Genomic DNA, 18196 nt, shown 5'->3' with positions numbered 1-18196 from the left:
AAGTAAGTTCTTCTGGCTTTATACTTTTATTGAATTTATATTACTTCATGTACTTAGTTACAATGGTGTGACAATTTTCTTTACATCAAAACCATATTATCATATTAAGATCTTAGTTATGTAATATGTATGTATATTTAAAGCATATAATGTTTTTGCTAATAGCTTTAAGCTAGACTAATTTATTTCATGCGGTTAGAACATTCTGGTTAAGGGTTTAGTTTTATGAGGTTAAGGTCAGTGACTTATGAAACTATGTATCTTTCTTCTGAAATGAAAATTAATTGATACGTAAAATTGAGTAATTAAAGATTGGAATCTTTCAAACCATGCTCTTTGGTCTTGTTTGAGGCCACACAGAAGTCTATTTATCTTCTCATAAATGCATGTTTTACCCGGTGATGGGATAGTGCAAGAGTAAAAATTAGTGTAGCCAAAGCTTTGTTACTGGTGAGATTAAGCACCATAACTATAACTTTTGTAGATTCCATAACGCTGATAACAACATCCTAGAAGAGCTTAGTCTTGCTGATAAATTTTCTTTCAATGCATGTTTAGAACTTAAATTCTTGCAATGAACTTTTGAATTTAAGTAAATTCTTTCAATGAACTTAAATTCATTCCAAAATTTGTCATAGATATGCTGAATTAATGGACTGATCCTATCCATGTTTAGAACCCAGTTATCTATATATATTTTAACTGTATAGTAATGTTTTTGCAAATCAATAAATATTTTCATTATTCAGCCTCATCAGTCAACCATTTTGTCTACAATTTATATACTATTCCTAAAAATATTTGTAAATTTGTGATCTTTTATGCTTTCTACAATTATTCAAATTTTCTTCTTGATCTGCATCTCTAATACTACTAATTCCTTGTTTTTGTTCTCCAAGGTCATCTTTTTTCATCTCTACTTTTATTTTGGTCTCTGTTTATTCTCAACTCTTTTTCCTTTTAATGGGCATAATCAACTACTCCAATTTCAAGTGTTTCAATTTTTATATGAAATGTATGATATAGGTATTTTGCCCTCCTATAGAGCTACCGGAAGATGAAGCTACAATACTTGACTATTGCCACCTTTCAGAGTAATAATTAAGGAGACAATATCAAGAGTCATTCATAACAAAGTAGAATCAATAGGTTAAAGAAGAAAACTAATTTATGAACAAAGATTGAATGAGAAGGCAAAAAAGAAACTAGAAAAGAAAATAACCTCATACTAGAAATCATTATCAATACAATCTGCCACAAAATTCAAAAGCACAAAAATTGATAATCTTATTTACATTTCCTTTCGAATAAATATCTTCATCTATCTTGTAATTGTAATTGTAAATCGGTTTTGGCAGTTATGTCCTCAACTGCAGATAGAATGATGTGAGAAATCCTACCATCATCATGATCAAAAACAACATTTTAACCAAACGAATTAGGAGAACAGCTATGATTCATAAATCTTGCCACAATACCATGGTTTACCAACCATAGTTGTCCTCATAATTTGTTTTTTCAAATTGTCGTTTTTGATCAGGATGGTGGTAGAATTTCACACATCATGCTATATGCTGTTGATGACATACCATAAATGCATGAACTATCTTGCAATTACCACTACAAGATTGATGAGGTTATCGATTCGAATGGAAATGTAAATATAATAATATCAATTGTAATTCTTCAAAATGTTGTGGCAGAATGTACTAATATGATTTCTTGCAAAGAGAGAATTCTCTTTTCTCGTTTTTTTTTCCTTCTCATTCAGTCTTTGTTCATGACTTTTTTTTCTTCTTTAATTGATTGATTCTACTTTATTGAGAGTGCCTCTTGATATTGTTCCCTTAATTATTTCTCAACTAGGTGGCGATATTCAAGTCTTACAGTTTTATCTTTCAATTTATCTATTGGAAGGAAAAATACTGGAAACAATTAGCCTTCCATGTATGATATCATTCTACTTGAGAAGTCCTATTTTACATAGATTTTAATTTCGTTTCAATTGCAATGTTAAGAACAATATATTTTATTTTACATCAGTGTAATTACTTTAGACATACATTTTTTTTTAAATGAAGTTTAACATGTCTTATTTAAATTGCAGGTGGGACTTACAACTGCTACATAATAATTTCTGTTCAAATGCAGGTGGGAGTGTCAAATTCAACCTCTAAATGACTTCTTGGATTCAGATTCTGATAAGTGTAGTTACTTCTTCTTGCACCAACATAGGTACCAAGTTGAACTTCTCTTGTGTTACCCTGCAAATTTGTAGCTATAGCTGACTCATTCATGTGAGTTAAATTCTCTTTTTTTCTACTTTGGGAAACTTGTTAGGTCTCTTCCTTTAATTTGAGAATGCTTGAGTAACTGGAATATGTGTGATTTTGGTAACTACCTTAATTATGTTCCTTAGACCACTCTTTGTGGCAGAAGGTGGATTTGGAACATGAGTAATTGGAATATGTGTCGGTTGAGAAACTTTAACTGGACACACATTGATATTCCTTGAAGATGTGGTTTTAGGAAATCATTACTCCAAGTAACCCCTTGATGAGTTGGTGAGAACATCGGTGATGTTCGTGGTGCACGAACATCACGGATGTTCTAACCAACTCATCAAGGGCCTACTTGAAGTAATGATTTCCCTAAACCATTTGCAAGGAATACCAATGTGTGTCCGGTTAAAGTTTCTCAACTGACACATATTCCAATTACTCATGTTCCAAATCCACCTTCTGCCACAAAGAGTGGTCATAGGAATATAATTAAGGCAGCTACCAAAATTAAACATATACTAGTTACTCAAGCATTCTCAAATTAAAGGATGAGTCCTAACAAGTTTCTTAAATTATAAAAACAAGAGAATTTAACTCACATGAACGAGTCAGCTATAGCTACAAATTTGCAAGGTAACACAAGAGAAGTTAAACTTGGTATCTCTGTTGGTGCAAGAAGAGGTAACTACTTTTATCATAATGAGGCTCAAAATCTGAATCCAAGTCATCATCTAGAGGTTGATTCTATGCCTATTGCACTACTTTTATCACTGTTAGATTTTTATATGATCTTTCATTTAAGATTTAGTATAATCTTAGTTAGCGTATTAAACTATAATTAGTTGTTTGTGTTAAAAAATCTTTCCATAAAACATCTTAATAGATTTTGAAATTTAAATATTAGATTTTTATGATTCAATGTTATTGAATTTAGTAATTAATTTATTTCAACAAGTAACACTAAATAGTAAAATATTTTTTTTTTGACAAATAGTAAAATAGTTATTGTTTTATTGTTGTATTTTTAAATGGTAGTACCTTTTTTTATTGAAAGTTACATTTATTGGTGTTTTTGCCTTTACTACCCTGAATCTAGTAAAAATAATAAATTTAAAGATACGTCGTTTTTCGTGGCTTTGCCTTTACTCATTTTTGTTGTTCCCAAATCTTAAAATTTATTATTCAGTGTTTAACCCACACTAATGAAAGTTGAGTGAGATTTGGTCGGTGTTTATGGAATCTATATTGCGCTGAGATATGCTATCTAGTGCAAAATGTTGTTAAATAACATTATAGCGTAGAAAACTTTGATAATAGTAGTACATAAATGTCTCTTTTTAACCGTTGTTTAGTAAGAAGATACACTTGGTATCATGCAAACGGATTAGCAATGAGTCGTCCAAAATAGAATGCTTGTTTCCAAAAATTGGTGTTGTACTTTGGGGGAGCATCCCTTTGGGTATTGCCAATAGATGTGTTCGATCATTGCCCTTTGGTTCTCAAATTTGGAGGTTGGGATTAGGGGCTAAAGCCATTTAGGTTCACTAATCAATGGCTAAAAAATTGTTCCCTTATGCAAGTTGTAGATGACGTCTGGAGAGGGCACAATGTGCATGGGTATGGGTTTTGTGTTGAAGGAAAAATTAAAGTAGGTGAAGGTGAGAGTGAAGGAATAAAGGAAGGAGGAGTATGGAGGGTTATAAGAGAGATTGGTGGTTTTGATATTTGAGATATGTGAGTTGGACGTTATATGCGAGAATCCAAGAGATTGATTTTTTGTAGCAAGAATCCAAGAGAATCAAAGAGAATTCACTGAGGTGAGTAGTGAATTGCTTATTTGTATAGCAAGCTTAAATCCAAGAGATTCATTTTTTGCATTTGACAAGGAGAAGTTGGTTAATTTGGCTCGATTTTATCCATCAGAATTTTCTTCTTTGGAGCTTATGGGAATAGACAATCAACTTGAAAATTATATCATGGATGTTCGGTTCATGTGAACAGTTTTATAATTTAGGTGGGATTAGCGATCTTTCAAGAATGATGGTGGAAACTAGAAAACATATTGCTTATCCAATGGTGTACTTACTTTTGAAGTTATCATTACTCTGTGGCTACCGCAATTATTGAAAGGAGTTTATCTGCTATGAGTTTTGTGAAGAATCAAATGCGCCACCGTATATCGAAGATGAGTTCTTGAATGATTGTTTGGTAACATACATTGAGAGTGATATATTTGATAGTGTTGAAAATGAAAAAATCTTACAACGCTTTCAAAATATGACGTCACGAAGAGGGCAATTGTAATTCTTCGTATCTTTAGTTTTTTGATATACAATCATATAGGTATGTGTAAATCTTTGACTTTAAATAATTAAGTTAACTTTATGCATAACCATGGGTAGACTAGTTGTTGCTACACATGATCCAATTAATAATAATTATCTCTAATTTTAGGAAAATTGATAGAATTCCAATATGCTTTCCTGAACTTTCCTTTCAAAAGAAATTTGATGTTTGTGTAACATCTAAGTATGGTACTTTGGCTATTCAACTGTACTACACCATCATGAATGTTAAAGATGCTTGGTGCATAATGAAAGATGAATTAATCGAAACCTTCTAGAAAAAAAAATGCTTGTCACACCTCCATCAATCACCAGCCACCGTAGCAGTGCCTCTTGTACGTCTGCGCACTGATGTCCGGAGTAACTCCATCTATGGTGCCAATCATATTTTCCTGAAGAAAAAAAAAATGTCATAAAGTAGTGGCGAACTGGCGATGACTAGAAACTCCACAATTTTCACAAATCCCGCGTCTTCATTGGAACCTTATATTAAGCTTCTTGAATATCTTTGTTTGTTCAGAATCTAGGGGAACAATGGGCGGGGTCAACAATCTTTTTTCCCATGTGAAGAGAACAATATGAGTGGCCATTAACGAAGAATAACCATAGCCATTGTTGCAAACTCTTCAGAAGATCCATACAACTCAACATATAGGATACAAGGTAAGCTGATAGAAGGAACGGATTACAACGCATACAACATGAGTATTTATATACACTAAAGTACATCTATCGCAACTATAGGCGTTAAAAACAATGAAAACATCTTGGTCAATCCTCAAAAGATGTTAAAACAATGATCATGATTGGTGATCTATAGTAACAAAACGTGTTTTTCTTCCTTCTTGGTTTCATACCTAAAATGAAAAAACTTTGATTTCAACCCATAACATTTTGTTTATTTTTTACAGTAAATTACACTCCCCTCCCTTCAAAGATGTTTGAATTACAATCCCCTCATCTTTTATGTTAAAATATACACTCTCCTCCCATCTTATTCAAAACATATTAGAAAATATTTCAGTCCCCTCCCCTAAAAGAAGCTGGAATTTAAAATATGTGAAAAATTACTAAAGAAAATAAAGTACGGTTATTTAAAAGTTAATTTTATACTCTAAATTATAAAATTAATAGGAAAGTATTTAAATTTAATTATCATTGACATTTAAATTATAAAGAAATGAATTTATTTTTCTTAGATGGTGGTTCAAAATTAGTATATATCATAAAAATATTTATTTATGTTAAAATAGATTAAAGTGTAGTGCATATTTAATTATTAAGGGAGAAGGTTGTAGTTCAAGCATCTTATTGGGGAGGGGAATATAACTTTTACTTTTCAATGAAGGGGAGTGTATATTTTAACATAAGAGAGAAGTTGAGTGTAATTTAAGCATCTTTGAGGGGAGGGGAATGCAATTTACTCTATTTTTTTATTTCATCCCCTCAATTAATGTTAGCGAAAAAATAAGAAATTTCTAAGTTAAAAATATTTATATGAAAGAAGCCGCGTGGCAAGACTCCCGACCTGTTCAGCACCTCTTGTCTTACTACACTCTGAGCTACTTGAGGACCAAAATATAAAGAATCAAAGATTACAATGATGGAATCGGGGTTTTTTTTACGGGCGCTATTTTCAGACCTCTCTCAACTAACAAGAGCTATTTGTGGTATTAATCTTTTTTTAATTAATACTTTTTGTTACCTAAGGGGTTGCGTCGAGGGTGTGGTATGATATTTTTAGATGGCTTGGTTGGGAGTTGGTCCTTCCTAGTGTTTTGGTGGGTCTTTTTGGGGGGTGTTTTATGTTTCTTAGGAGAGAGAGTATGAGGAGTGGTTTCTAGTTGATTTGGCATTCGGTAGCGTGGGCTATTTGGTTTGCACGTAATGATCTGGTGTTCTCTGGTAGGACGTTGGATGTAGAACAATTGGTTGATAAAATCCAGTTTACCTTTTGGCACTGGTTTTTTTGGAGTCACTCTGGTCATCCTTGTTCCCACTATGAATGGGTGGTGGAGCCATCGATCTGTTGGGACCGATAGGTTTATGGGGAGGTTTTTGGTTGAGTGTTGATGAGCAGGGGTTCCGGGTTTGTTTGTTCCTTGTACTTGCTCTTGGGGTAGTTGGCTTGGTTCATTTCCCCGGGGGGTGGGCTCTTGTTTTTGGAATGGGGTTCCTTGCTTGCCTTTTAGTGGGGGTGGAGTGCTTCTCCTATCTCGTTTTTAGGTGCTGGTGCTTTCGTTTTCCTTGGTGCTGCTTGGGTGCTGTTTTTTCTTTTTTCGATTTCGATTTGCTGTTTTTTCTGCGAATCCTAATTGTTTGTATGTGACTTGTTCTTTTTTATATATTATATATTTGTCATTCAAAAAAAATTAATACTTTAATAATAATGTAAAAAGGGTAAATTTTCAAATATAATAGTTTAAATGACGCATATAATTGAAAGTAAACAGCCGTTCCAAAATCATGTATCTCGTTTATATAGTGTGTATATCTACACACACGCACACAATATTAATCATAAAAAAGTGACATGAATTTTATAAAAACTTTAACAACATAATTTATAATTTATTTATTTTTGACAAATTTTATCTAATTGAATATAATGAATGCAATTTGCATTTACTTTCTCTTTGGAAAAGATAGTTTTTTGAAATAACATAATTAAATATGATAAAAGTTGGTCTTTTTTGCTTATAATTTGGGACAAGAAAAATGAGTTTTTTTTTCTTATAATTTAGGACGGAGGGAGTATATACTCCCTCCGGTCACTATTATAAGCAAATTTTGACTTTTTAGGTTCATTCAATAAATGATGTATGTGGTCTATATTATAGACCACATACATCATTTATTGAATGAATCTAAAAAGTAGAAATTTGTTTATAATAGTGACCAGAGGGAGTGTTTTCACTATTTCTCGATAATTGTTTTTGACCGTGTATTTTTTTTTTTGTTGAGTAAAGAAGTGTATTCTTTTAATAAATAATAAAAGAATAAAAAATTATTTCCTAACTGTGATTTTTGACCAAGTATACTTTTAATAAACATCCTTTGAATTTTAAAACAAGTTTTAACAAGCATTTAATTCATTTTTTGACCATAAATTCTGTCAAACAAATATTTGACCATGTATTGTTTTAATAAATAAGAAAAGACCAAAATGTTACTCCCTCCGTTTCAAAATACATGTCCAATTTTTGCAATGTGCACTATTCACTTGACTTACTTTGACCATACTTTTTAACTAATGTATAAATACAAATATTAGCATGTAAGATATTGTTTGATTTGTCTCGACAAATATTTTCAAAATATTAAATTTTTATAATTTTTTACTTTAGATAATTAAAAATATTAACAGTCAAAATTGTGCATTGACATATGTGAAGTGGTTGACTTGGACATGTATTTTGAAACGGATGGAGTATTTCCTAATTTTTATTTTTGTTCAAGTATTCTTATAATAAATATCAAAAGAATATTATATATATATAGAGGACATATGGCATATGATATGTCATCTATATATATATATATATATATATATATATATATATATATATATATATATATATATATATATATATATATTATTATGGAGAATGCTAATAAGTTCATTTGGGAAATTGGTTAAAGCACTAAAAAAAAGTAACTTTGCAACAAAAAGTTGTGTAATTATTGCTAAGACAAAACTAAAAACTTGCATTTCCTTGTACGAAAAAAAAAACTTGCATTTTCAAGACATAATTTCTATTAATAGATTCCTTAACCAATGCACTTGGGACACCGGTTAACAAAACCTATTTATTTAAAGGGTCTTGCTAACTTGTGTTGTACCCTAAGGGCATAAGATAAGAAGCTAATTATAAAAATTTAATTTTGAAAATTTTGTATTCATAATCTTAAAAGTTTAAAAACTTATCTTTTCAATGCAACATTTATTTTTCAATTCTTTTTTTAAATCTTTATCTTAAGTGCATAAGTTAGCATTTTCATTATTTAAATAGGAAATTCTTTCAAAAAGAATAATTATTTAAATAGGAAATGAAATAAATGCTTAGTCAAAAAATTTTGTTGAAAGATGCTTTTGGTCAAACTTTTTTAAATGCTTTTAAATACACCGATTCACGAAATTCATAATAGGTGAAAAGCAAACACAAAAAGAAAATATTAATATGAAATAAATGTAATAAAAGAATGATTTTACAATAAAACGAAACAAGTCTTAAATGCACCGATACAACAAAACACTCAACTGCAATTCCTCTCATTAAAAAAAAAACTACAATTTCTCTCTGGTGTTCTATACATCATTTCAGTACAAAATTATTATTATTTTGCTCTCACAATGACTTCTTTTTTACTTTTATGCGTAGTCGTCGTTGCTTTGATGAATTTCCAGCCACCACCAATGACGCGTCGTCGTCGCCGTCAATCCAATATGTCGTCGTTGCCAAAAGTTATCCTCCCTGACGAGGTTATCACTGAAATACTATCGTGGCTTCCAGTCAAATCGCTTATGAAGATGAAGTGCGTCAGTAAGTCATGGAAGAGTCTTGTCTCTCATCCTCCATTCATAAAAATGCACCTTAGTCGATCTACACGAAACCCATACTTCTCATCAATAGTCCTTACACAAGGTTATCATCTGCATTATAGTTTTGTACACTTTCCTGTTAGTCGTTTATTGGAAAACCATTGGATCAGACATCCTAAGGATCCTTACTTCCGATTGAGTGATAAGAATTGTAGCGTGGTTCTTGGTTCCTGCAATGGATTGATCTGCTTGCTCGGTTATTCTATCAACGAGAGTAATAACAACAAGAAAGTGTGGTTCCGTTTCTGGAACCCCGCTACCAGACAAATATCTAATGTATTAGGATCTGATGTCTATTATCATAACATGAGTTATTTCAGATTGACTGCGTTTGTGTTTGGTTATGATAGTTCAACCGAGACTTATAAGGTGGTGTCCTTAAGTTCAACTGGCAGCCAAGTGAGGGTCTTTAATTTGGGTGATAATGTTTGGAGAAGAATTCAAAGATTTCCATTGGGTGATATTCCAGTGGTTCATAAATCCAATTTGTGTGATGGCGTATATTTGGATAGCACTGTTAATTGGTTGGCCACTCGTACCGATTATAATGGTGTTATGAAATTTTTGATTATATCTCTTGATCTAGCTACAGAGACATACAAACAAATGCTTCTCCCTTCTGACGAGGGGTTACGTAAATGGGGAAATGTTTGTGTGTTGATGAACTCCTTGTGTGTTTATCATGATTTAAAAGAAACTGATTTTGTTATATGGAAATTGATGGAATTTGGAAATGAAAATTCTTGGACCCAATTCCTTAAAATCAGGTACCGGGATGTTCAATTGTATCATGAAATTGGTCATAGCGCGGTTTTCAAAATAAGACCATTGCATCTATCTGAGAATGGTGATACTTTGGTGTTGGCAAACAACCAATTGCAAAATAACCAAGCAATTCTCTACAAACGAAGAACTAACAAATCGAGGAAAACTAGAATGTACAATAACATATCTTGGTTATCCATCCACAATTATGTCGAAAGCTTGGTTTTAATCTGTTGAAAGTAAGTTTTTCTTCACTTAATTGATATACTTGTATGAATTTATGCATGAATATGTTTAATGAACCGACTTATCCTATTGCCATGTTTAAAACCCAATCATCTTTATATAGTTTAAGCATATAATGCATTTGCAATTCAATGTTGATGTTATTTCATGTTTAAATTTATGTGAATTCATGAAACTCGTTTCAATTGTGTGATTATTTCTCTTACTTCAAAAGATTTTCATACATATGAAGAATCTTTTAATTGATCCTATTCAACTTTCAATTGTGCAATTATCTATGTATATTATTAGAATATAATGTTTTTTCAAATCGATACATATTGAATATTCTTGGTAAATTTACACCAATTCAAATACACTATTTTGGAAGGGAGGATTGTTTATTTCTATAGATGGTAATGATATAATATTGTGGTTGAATATAGTTTTTAATTGCATGAAACCTTTGAGTCACTTGTGCTACATACTTGCATTATTATATCTTAGTAGAAGCTAATTTCTTCAACTTTTTTCAAAGAAGGGATATGACTGCACTCTGAGAATTATTTCTTCACTTTTCTTGTGTCTTTGTACTTTTCATGTAGTTTGTTGTTTCAGTTCATAGCCTAACTTTGAGAAAATTCAATGTAATTGATGATACATGTCAAGATGGTAGGATGAAAGTAGCTTATTGTAGCTAAATTCTCTTCAGATATGGTATTTGTTCTATAGAAGACATTAATGGCCTTCGTGATGTCTATTTAGGGGTTTTTTGGAAACATTCGTAGCAACTTATTGCTTAATAATTGTGATGTTTTTTCATTTCTACTCCTAGTTGTGTAATTTGAGTCCTTTTTTTGCAGGACCATTTAAGTATGATATGTATATAATTGTAGAGAGGTTGACCTCAAGTTGTTTAACCTCAAGTATGAAATGAAACCTGTTTGGTGTCTGACTGTTTTATTCATTTTGGTGCCGCACTTAATCAATTGTAGTGCAATTTTTCTTTGTTTGCAGGTGTGGTCCAACTCTTCGTCAAGTTTCGTCATTTGATTTAAGTGGAAGTTGTATTGTTATGTGAAATAAAATGGATGCGATTTTATTATTCTTGCTACAAATGGTCCTTGGAGTCGTATTGTTTCCTGGTGTGTAAAACTACATGGCTTACTACCTCATTTGATTGATATGGTGTCATATTTAAATACAAAAAACTTGTTCTTTCTTGGGGTGTTGTTTTGTATTTTGGCTTGTTGTATTTGTAGTGTTGTGTTTTGTATGTTGTCTAATGACAATTTTGTAGTAGCAGGTGTATGCTTCTAAGACTTAGTACCTTTGTCTATGTCCATACTTTTACACAAATGATTGGGTTCGACTGCTATTAATAAATGTTTTTTATCGGAAAAATATTGAGCCTTGTTAACATTCAAAAATTAAATGCTACATTTTATTATTAATTCTAGCTGCAAATAATTGTTGTAGTTAATACTAAGCTAATTAACGACATGGTTGTTACAAAAGATCCTTTCTCATTTCAAAATGATTATGGACGTTTTAATAAATTTATATTTTATATTTTGTATATCTTTGAAGTGAAACATGCCCTCGCATAGTAATGTATCTAGGTCGAAAAAAATTAAAAATCTTGATAGTTCCATTTTGGTTGAAAGAAATCAATCTGATCCATTTTGTTGTACTTGAGGTTTACAACGTGTAGTATGTTTCATATGTTGGAAACATATGCCTCTAATTTTGTATCTTCCCTAATAGATGCCTTTTAAATCTATTGGTCTTTCAAGTATCTGTCATATATGAAATTGTTCTAATTGAAATATGAGACCTGTAAAATTGATTAGCTCCTGTAGAATTGTTCTAACGCAAACAAAAAATAGATTTCACATGCTTTTATCTTCAAGAAAATTGCAAGTCACCCTCGTCAACTCTATAAAAGAAAATGCAAATCTTTAGTAAAAATAAAGGAACATACACTAGATGTGAATGAATAGAACTTAAGTAACAAAAATAAGATACTTATTTCAATAGTGATGGAATATTGATTTTACCTGCATATAAGAAATAAGTGGTTGCCCATGCTTCACATTTGTCAAAAACTGATCTTTCACTAATAGAGAATTAAATTAATGGTCAGAGATGACTCTTATGGCCTTATCTTAGCAATCAACAAGTATATATCAGTTTTTAAACATTTTAGAGGCAATCTGAATGCTGGACAATTTCCTTGTGAGTTCTTTTAACATCGTTAGTATTTTGCTTGAGTGCAACTTTATTTTCCACTTGAATGAATGTTGGGATGTTGTTTTTACCATTTAGGGCTAATTTCATATGCTGGTGTGTTGATAACAATGACCACAGTGGTAACAATGAATGCACTTTGTCCCCTGAGCACAACGCTTTATTGGATCAAAATGCTAGCAAAGAATATATTAGTCACGGCAACAACATCTAACTCATGCACTCCTATTAATCAATAATCGGGCTTCTCTGGGCCTTAAAGTTACGACCGGTTCCAACATCATTGTGCCAATAATGTCAAAAAATCCTGATCAAACCAAAATCTCACCCTTTAGCTCCATCTCTGCAGGTTAATTTAAGGTGGGCAGCAAGAATGTCGTTTAAGGATCGACAAGCCATGATGCGTTCACTTAAGAGGCACTCAAAAATTTAAGGTTAATTTAAGGTTAATTTTTTTGGATTTTTGAAACTCTGTATTGGATACCAAAAGGGGTATTGGAAAACTTGGTTAATTATTCATGATAAAAAACAAGGGAGCCGCAAAGAGCATTGAAAATATTGAAAAGTCAATTGGTTTGATCTTTCTAGGGGTCCATGCAATAGTCAAGGGGGTAAAGGTGGTGGGGGTGTTCATTATGAGAAGGGATTTCAAAGTAAGTTCACGGGAGAGATACTTGGTGAGGGAGAAAATATTAAGGTTAATGGGATTTTTATGGGTGAGGGAGATATATGTAAGGATAATGTAGCTATTTTTGGTGTGGGAGAAAAAATTGACAAACCGGGAGAAAAAAAAAAGTAATATGGGAGCATGTAATAGTTTGGATGTTGGTTGTTAATCGGGATGTGGTGTGTGTGGGGAGTAAGTTGTTTTTTTTTTTTTGTCAGGTAGCTTAGTGGCTAGAATTTAATTTATAAGGTGAATAAGTGGGGTGTCCGGGGTTCGAACCTCGGCCCCTGCATATAATAATGCATTGTCCTACCAACTGAGCTATGTTCACGGGACAGTAAGTTGCTATTATGAAGATTATTACTTATAATGTCAAAAAAAAAAAAAATCAACATAAGCATGGTTGAGGCAAAGCTACCACCAGGGTTCATATTTCATCCTAGAGATGAAGAGCTTGTGTGTGATTGCTTGATGAAGGTGACACATAGTGATTCTTTTCTCATGATGGATGTTGTCATTAACAAGTGTGAGACATGGGATATTCCTAGTTAGTATTAAGGCTATGAATCTAAAAAAAAACCCAATTAATAATAATTATCTTTAATTTTAGGAAAATTGATAGAATTCTAATATGCTTTTCTGAACTTTCCTTTCAAAAGAAACTTGATATTTGTGTAACATCTAAGTATGGCACTTTGGCTATTCAACTGTACTACACCATCATGAATGTTAAAGACGCTTGGTGTAACCACCAAGCATCTTTCACCAAGAAGGTGACGCGAACTCAAAGTATTTTCACTCTGTTTTGGCTGGTAGGCGTCGTGGTAATGCTATATCTTCGCTTATGGTTGATGGCATTCTGGTGGAAGGGGTGCACCCGGTGAGGGCAGCAGTATTAGATCACTTTAAATATCATTTTCAGACTGGTGTGGCCGCGCGGTGTTCTATTGATGATCTAGCTTTCCTTCGTCTTAATTATGGCGACAGGGGTGGTCTTGTGTGCCCTTTTGGAGAGGGTGAGGTGAAAGCGGCGGTGTGGGATTGTGACAGTTACAAGAGTCCTGGACCGAATGACATCAATTTTCGTTTCATAAAGGAGTTTTGGTCTTTGTTGAAGGAGGATATTATGCGATTTATGCGGGATTTTCATAGAAACGGAAAATTAACCAAAGGAATTAATAGTACTTTTATTGCTTTAATTCCTAAGGTTGATATCCAAAGCGACTAAATGATTTTAGACCAATTTCTCTGTTGGGTTGTCTTTATAAAATAGTGGCAAAGGTGCTCGCGAACAGACTGCAGATGGTTGTCGGTAAAGTGGTGTCAGAGACTCGGACAACTTTTGTGAAAAATAGACAAATTTTAGATGGTCTATTAATTGCAAATGAGCCGGTGGATGAAGCAAAAAAGTTGAATAAGGAATTGTTACTTTTTAAAGTTGATTTTGAAAAAGCGTATGAATCTGTTGATTGGAAGTATTTAGATGCGGTAATGTCTCGTATGGAATTTCCTACTTTGTGGCGGAAGTGGATTAAGAAATGTGTTGGAACGACATCTTCCTCTGTTCTTGTCAATGGCAGCCTCACATCAGAGTTTAGTTTGCATAGGGGTTGCGTCAAGGGGATCCCTTATCTCCGTTCTAGTTTCTTCTGGCGGCAGAAGGCCTTAATGTGATGATGCAAGCTTTAGTTGATGCTAATTTATTTACTGGTTATAAAATTGGGGCGCATCAAGGGATGCATATTTCTCATTTACAGTTCGTCGATGATACTTTGTTATTGGGGGAGAAGAGTTGGGGAAACGTTCATGCCCTTCGGGCGGTGTTATTGCTTTTTGAAAGTGCTTCTGATCTTCAGGTGAATTTTCATAAAAGCATGTTGACGGGTGTTAATATTGGTGATTCTTGGTTGGCAGAGGCGGCATCTTCCTTGCATTGTAAAGTGGGAAGAGTGCCTTTTGTGTATTTGGGTTTGTCGGTTGGTGGAGATGCTAGGCGGTTGTGCTTTTGGGATCCTGTTGTGTCTCGCATTGCAACTAGGTTGTCCGGGTGGAAGAGTAGGTTCCTTTCCTTCGGAGGTCGTATAATTCTCATAAAGTATGTCCTGTCTTCACTGCCTATATATGCCATTTCCTTCAGAGCTCCCGCAGGTATAATATCTTCTATTGAATCTTTCTTTAATAATTTTTTTTTTTTTGGGGGGGGGGGGGGGGGGGGGGTTGAAGACCATCGTAAAATATCATGGATAAATTGAAACTCTATTTGTGCTCGCAAGGAGGAGGGGGGTTTGGGTGAGGAAGTTGAGAGAGTTTAATTTAGCGCTGTTGGGTAAGTGGTGTTGGCGGATGTTAGTGGATAGAGATAGTTTGTGGTATCGGACGTTAGTAGCCCACTACGGTCAGGAGGATGGTATGTTGAGGAAGGGGGCGTAGGTGTTCTCAATGGTGGCGCGAGGTAGTTCGTATTCGAGATGGAGGGAGCGGTGTCGGTGGAGGGTGGTTTAGAGAGAATATTTCTAAGGAGGTAGGGGATGTTATGGATACTTTGTTTTGGACTAATTCTTGGGTAGGTGGAGTCCCGTTGGCAGTTCGGTTTAGACGTGTATATGATTTAAGTGTTAATAAAAATTGTCTAGTGGGGAAAATGTTTGCATTGGGGGTGGAGGCGGGTGGAGAGGCTTGGCAGTGGCGTAGGAGGTTGTGGGATTGGGTGGAGGACTTGGTTATAGAGTTTCGGTTACTGTTGTCAAATGTTACTTTAAATGTTTCGATTGTTGACCGATGGAATTAGCACCATGATAATAACAGTGGCTATTCTGTCTGTAGTGTTTACCATAGGCTTACTGCAGATGATAGCCAGGTTCTAGTGGCGCATTCGAATTTTATTTGGCACAGACGGGTACCGGTAAAAGTGTCTATCATGGCTTGGTGTCTTCTCTGCAACAGGTTGCCTACCAAATCTAATATGCTGGCTCGCGGGATCATTTCTCATGAGGCTCAGAGGTATGTGACTGGGTGCGGTGAAGTGGAAACGGTGCAACATTATTTGTTTGTTTCTTGTCCCATTTTCAGTGGTGTGTGGCCTCTTGTCCAGCAGTGGATAGGAGTCTACGGGGTTGACCCGCTTGATATTCATCAGCATTTTATTCAGTTTATTTATTTGTCAGGAAGGTCGACAAAAAGAAGAACTTTTATGCAACTTCTATGGCTTTTATGTGTTTGGGTTATATGATCAGAACGCAATTCATTCATATTGGTGGATGAAGGCTGCCAACGCTGTTTATGTTTTAGGTGTTCATAATTGCCTTGTATGCCCTTTGGATTGTTTGGGCACTTGTTCGTTTTATTGCTTGTATGGACTGTCTGTAAAACTGTGGTTGCATTTTGTTGGCACACCTTGTGCTGACTATTTTAACATGTTCTTGTTGGTATATATAATTCATTTTTGCTTCTTCAAAAAAAAGATATTTGGTGCAAAATGAAAAATGAATTAATCGAAACCTTCTAGAGTCGTCGCACCTCCATCAATCACCAGCCACCGCAGCAGTGCCTCTGTACGTCTCCGCATTGATGTCGAGAATAACTCCGTCTGTGGTGCCAATCATATTTTCCTCAAAAATAACGTCATAAAGTAGTGGTGATGACTAGAAACTCCACAATTTTCACAAATCCCACGTCTTCATAAGAACCTTAGATTAAGCTTCTTGAATATCTTTGTTTGTTCAGAATCTAGGGGAACAATGGGCGGGGTCAACAATCTTTTTTCAAATGTGAACCCCAGATTCGAACCAATATTTCTCTCCTCGGAAATACAAAATGATGGGCATCCAACTAGGGGTGTTCGCGGTTCGGTTTGGATCGGTTTTGAGGTAAAAAATCAACCGATCCAAAATAAAAATCATGTGTGGTTCGGTTCGGTTTGGATGATTATGTTAAAAAAATCCGAACCGATCCGATCCAAATATATGCGGTTTAATTTGGATCGGTTTTTCGATATCCAAAGTGCAACATGTAATTTTTTTTTTATTAATATTAATACTACTCATACACCATAAAATAATAGGTTTGATACAAAATATGACACAAATTTATTAAAAAAGTTAACATTACACAATGAAAATGATTGATTATATTTGAAATAGATGAAGTAGAAATAATATAGATTAAATTAATGCAATATATAAGATTAACTACCAATAAGAAATATATTAATGCAAATTATAATACTAATAAATTAATAAATAAGTATAAAAATTTACTTTTGCGGTTCGGTTTGGTTCGGTTCGGTTTTGAAAAGGCAATCCGAAATCCGATCCGATCATAGCGGTTTTTCCAAAACAACATCCAAACACATCCAAAAATATTCGGTTTTTTGCGGTTTTCGGTTTTTTTGGATTGGTTTGCGGTTTTATTTTGGATCGGTTTGGATTTGAACACCCCTACATCCAACATATTATCCTCCAAAGCATAATAAATTAGTGAAGAGAACAATATGAGGGGCCATTAACAAAGAATAACCATAGCCAATGTTGCAAACTCTTTAGAATATCCATACAACTCAACATATAGGATACAAGGTAAGCTGAAAGAAGGAACGGATTTCAACGCATGCAACATGAGTATTTATATAAATACTAGCACATCTATCACAACTATAGGCGTTAAAAACAATGAAAACATCTTGGTCAATCCTCAAAAGATGTTAAAACAATGAAAATATCAAGATTGGTGATCTGTAGTAACAAAACGTGTTTCTTTCTTCTTGGTTTTCATAGCTAACATGAGAATACTTTGATTTAACCCATAACGCTTTGTTTATTTTTTACGGTAAATTACACTCCCCTCCCCTCCCCTCAAAGATGCTTGAATTACAATCCACTCATCTTTTATGTTAAAATATACACTCTCCTCCCCTCATATTCAAAACATATTAGAAAATATTTCAGTCCTCTCCCTTAAAAAAAGCTGGAATTTAAAATATGTGAAAAATTACCAAAGAAAATAAAGTATGGTTATTTAAAAGTTAATTTTATACTCTAAATTATAAAATTAATAGGAAAGT

General features: G+C 33.5%; 2 protein-coding genes across 2 annotated transcripts; both read left to right on the top strand.

Annotated features, from left to right (window-relative positions):
* Positions 1–8871: 8871 nt before the first annotated feature.
* LOC146907516 (F-box/kelch-repeat protein At3g23880-like) lies at positions 8872–11671 on the top strand. The gene is made up of 2 exons (XM_085727425.1): positions 8872–10234; positions 11238–11671. The coding sequence occupies exon 1, from the start codon at positions 8982–8984 to the stop codon at positions 10230–10232; it is 1251 nt and encodes a 416-aa protein (XP_085583551.1). The 5' UTR covers positions 8872–8981; the 3' UTR covers positions 10233–10234; positions 11238–11671.
* A 3139-nt stretch (positions 11672–14810) lies between these two features.
* Positions 14811–16398, top strand: LOC146907515 (uncharacterized). Its single transcript, XM_085729118.1, has 4 exons — positions 14811–15285; positions 15705–15870; positions 15961–16137; positions 16302–16398. Exons 1-4 carry the CDS (start codon positions 14811–14813, stop codon positions 16396–16398), a joined length of 915 nt encoding a protein of 304 aa, XP_085585244.1.
* Positions 16399–18196: the final 1798 nt, after the last annotated feature.

The sequence above is a fragment of the Medicago sativa genome, chromosome 7 (assembly GCF_051527215.1).
Source record: "Medicago sativa cultivar Bolivia chromosome 7, Bolivia_mono, whole genome shotgun sequence".
In the NCBI taxonomy this organism is placed as follows: Eukaryota; Viridiplantae; Streptophyta; class Magnoliopsida; order Fabales; family Fabaceae; genus Medicago; species Medicago sativa.
Note: the sequence above shows the minus strand (reverse complement) of the source record. Positions and strands in the feature narration are given on the sequence as shown.

What these genes read in the sequence shown, in the direction of transcription:
- LOC146907516 (XM_085727425.1), top strand. Translation starts at nt 8,982, where the DNA reads ATGACTTCTTTTTTACTTTTATGCGTAGTCGTCGTTGCTTTGATGAAT.
- LOC146907515 (XM_085729118.1), top strand. Translation starts at nt 14,811, where the DNA reads ATGATGCAAGCTTTAGTTGATGCTAATTTATTTACTGGTTATAAAATT. An exon ending in TTCCTTCAGAGCTCCCGCAG is followed by an intron (nt 15,286 to 15,704) that starts GTATAATATCTT and finishes ATTCTTGGGTAG; the next exon opens with GTGGAGTCCCGTTGGCAGTT. An exon ending in ATTTCTCATGAGGCTCAGAG is followed by an intron (nt 16,138 to 16,301) that starts GTATGTGACTGG and finishes TTTATTTGTCAG; the next exon opens with GAAGGTCGACAAAAAGAAGA.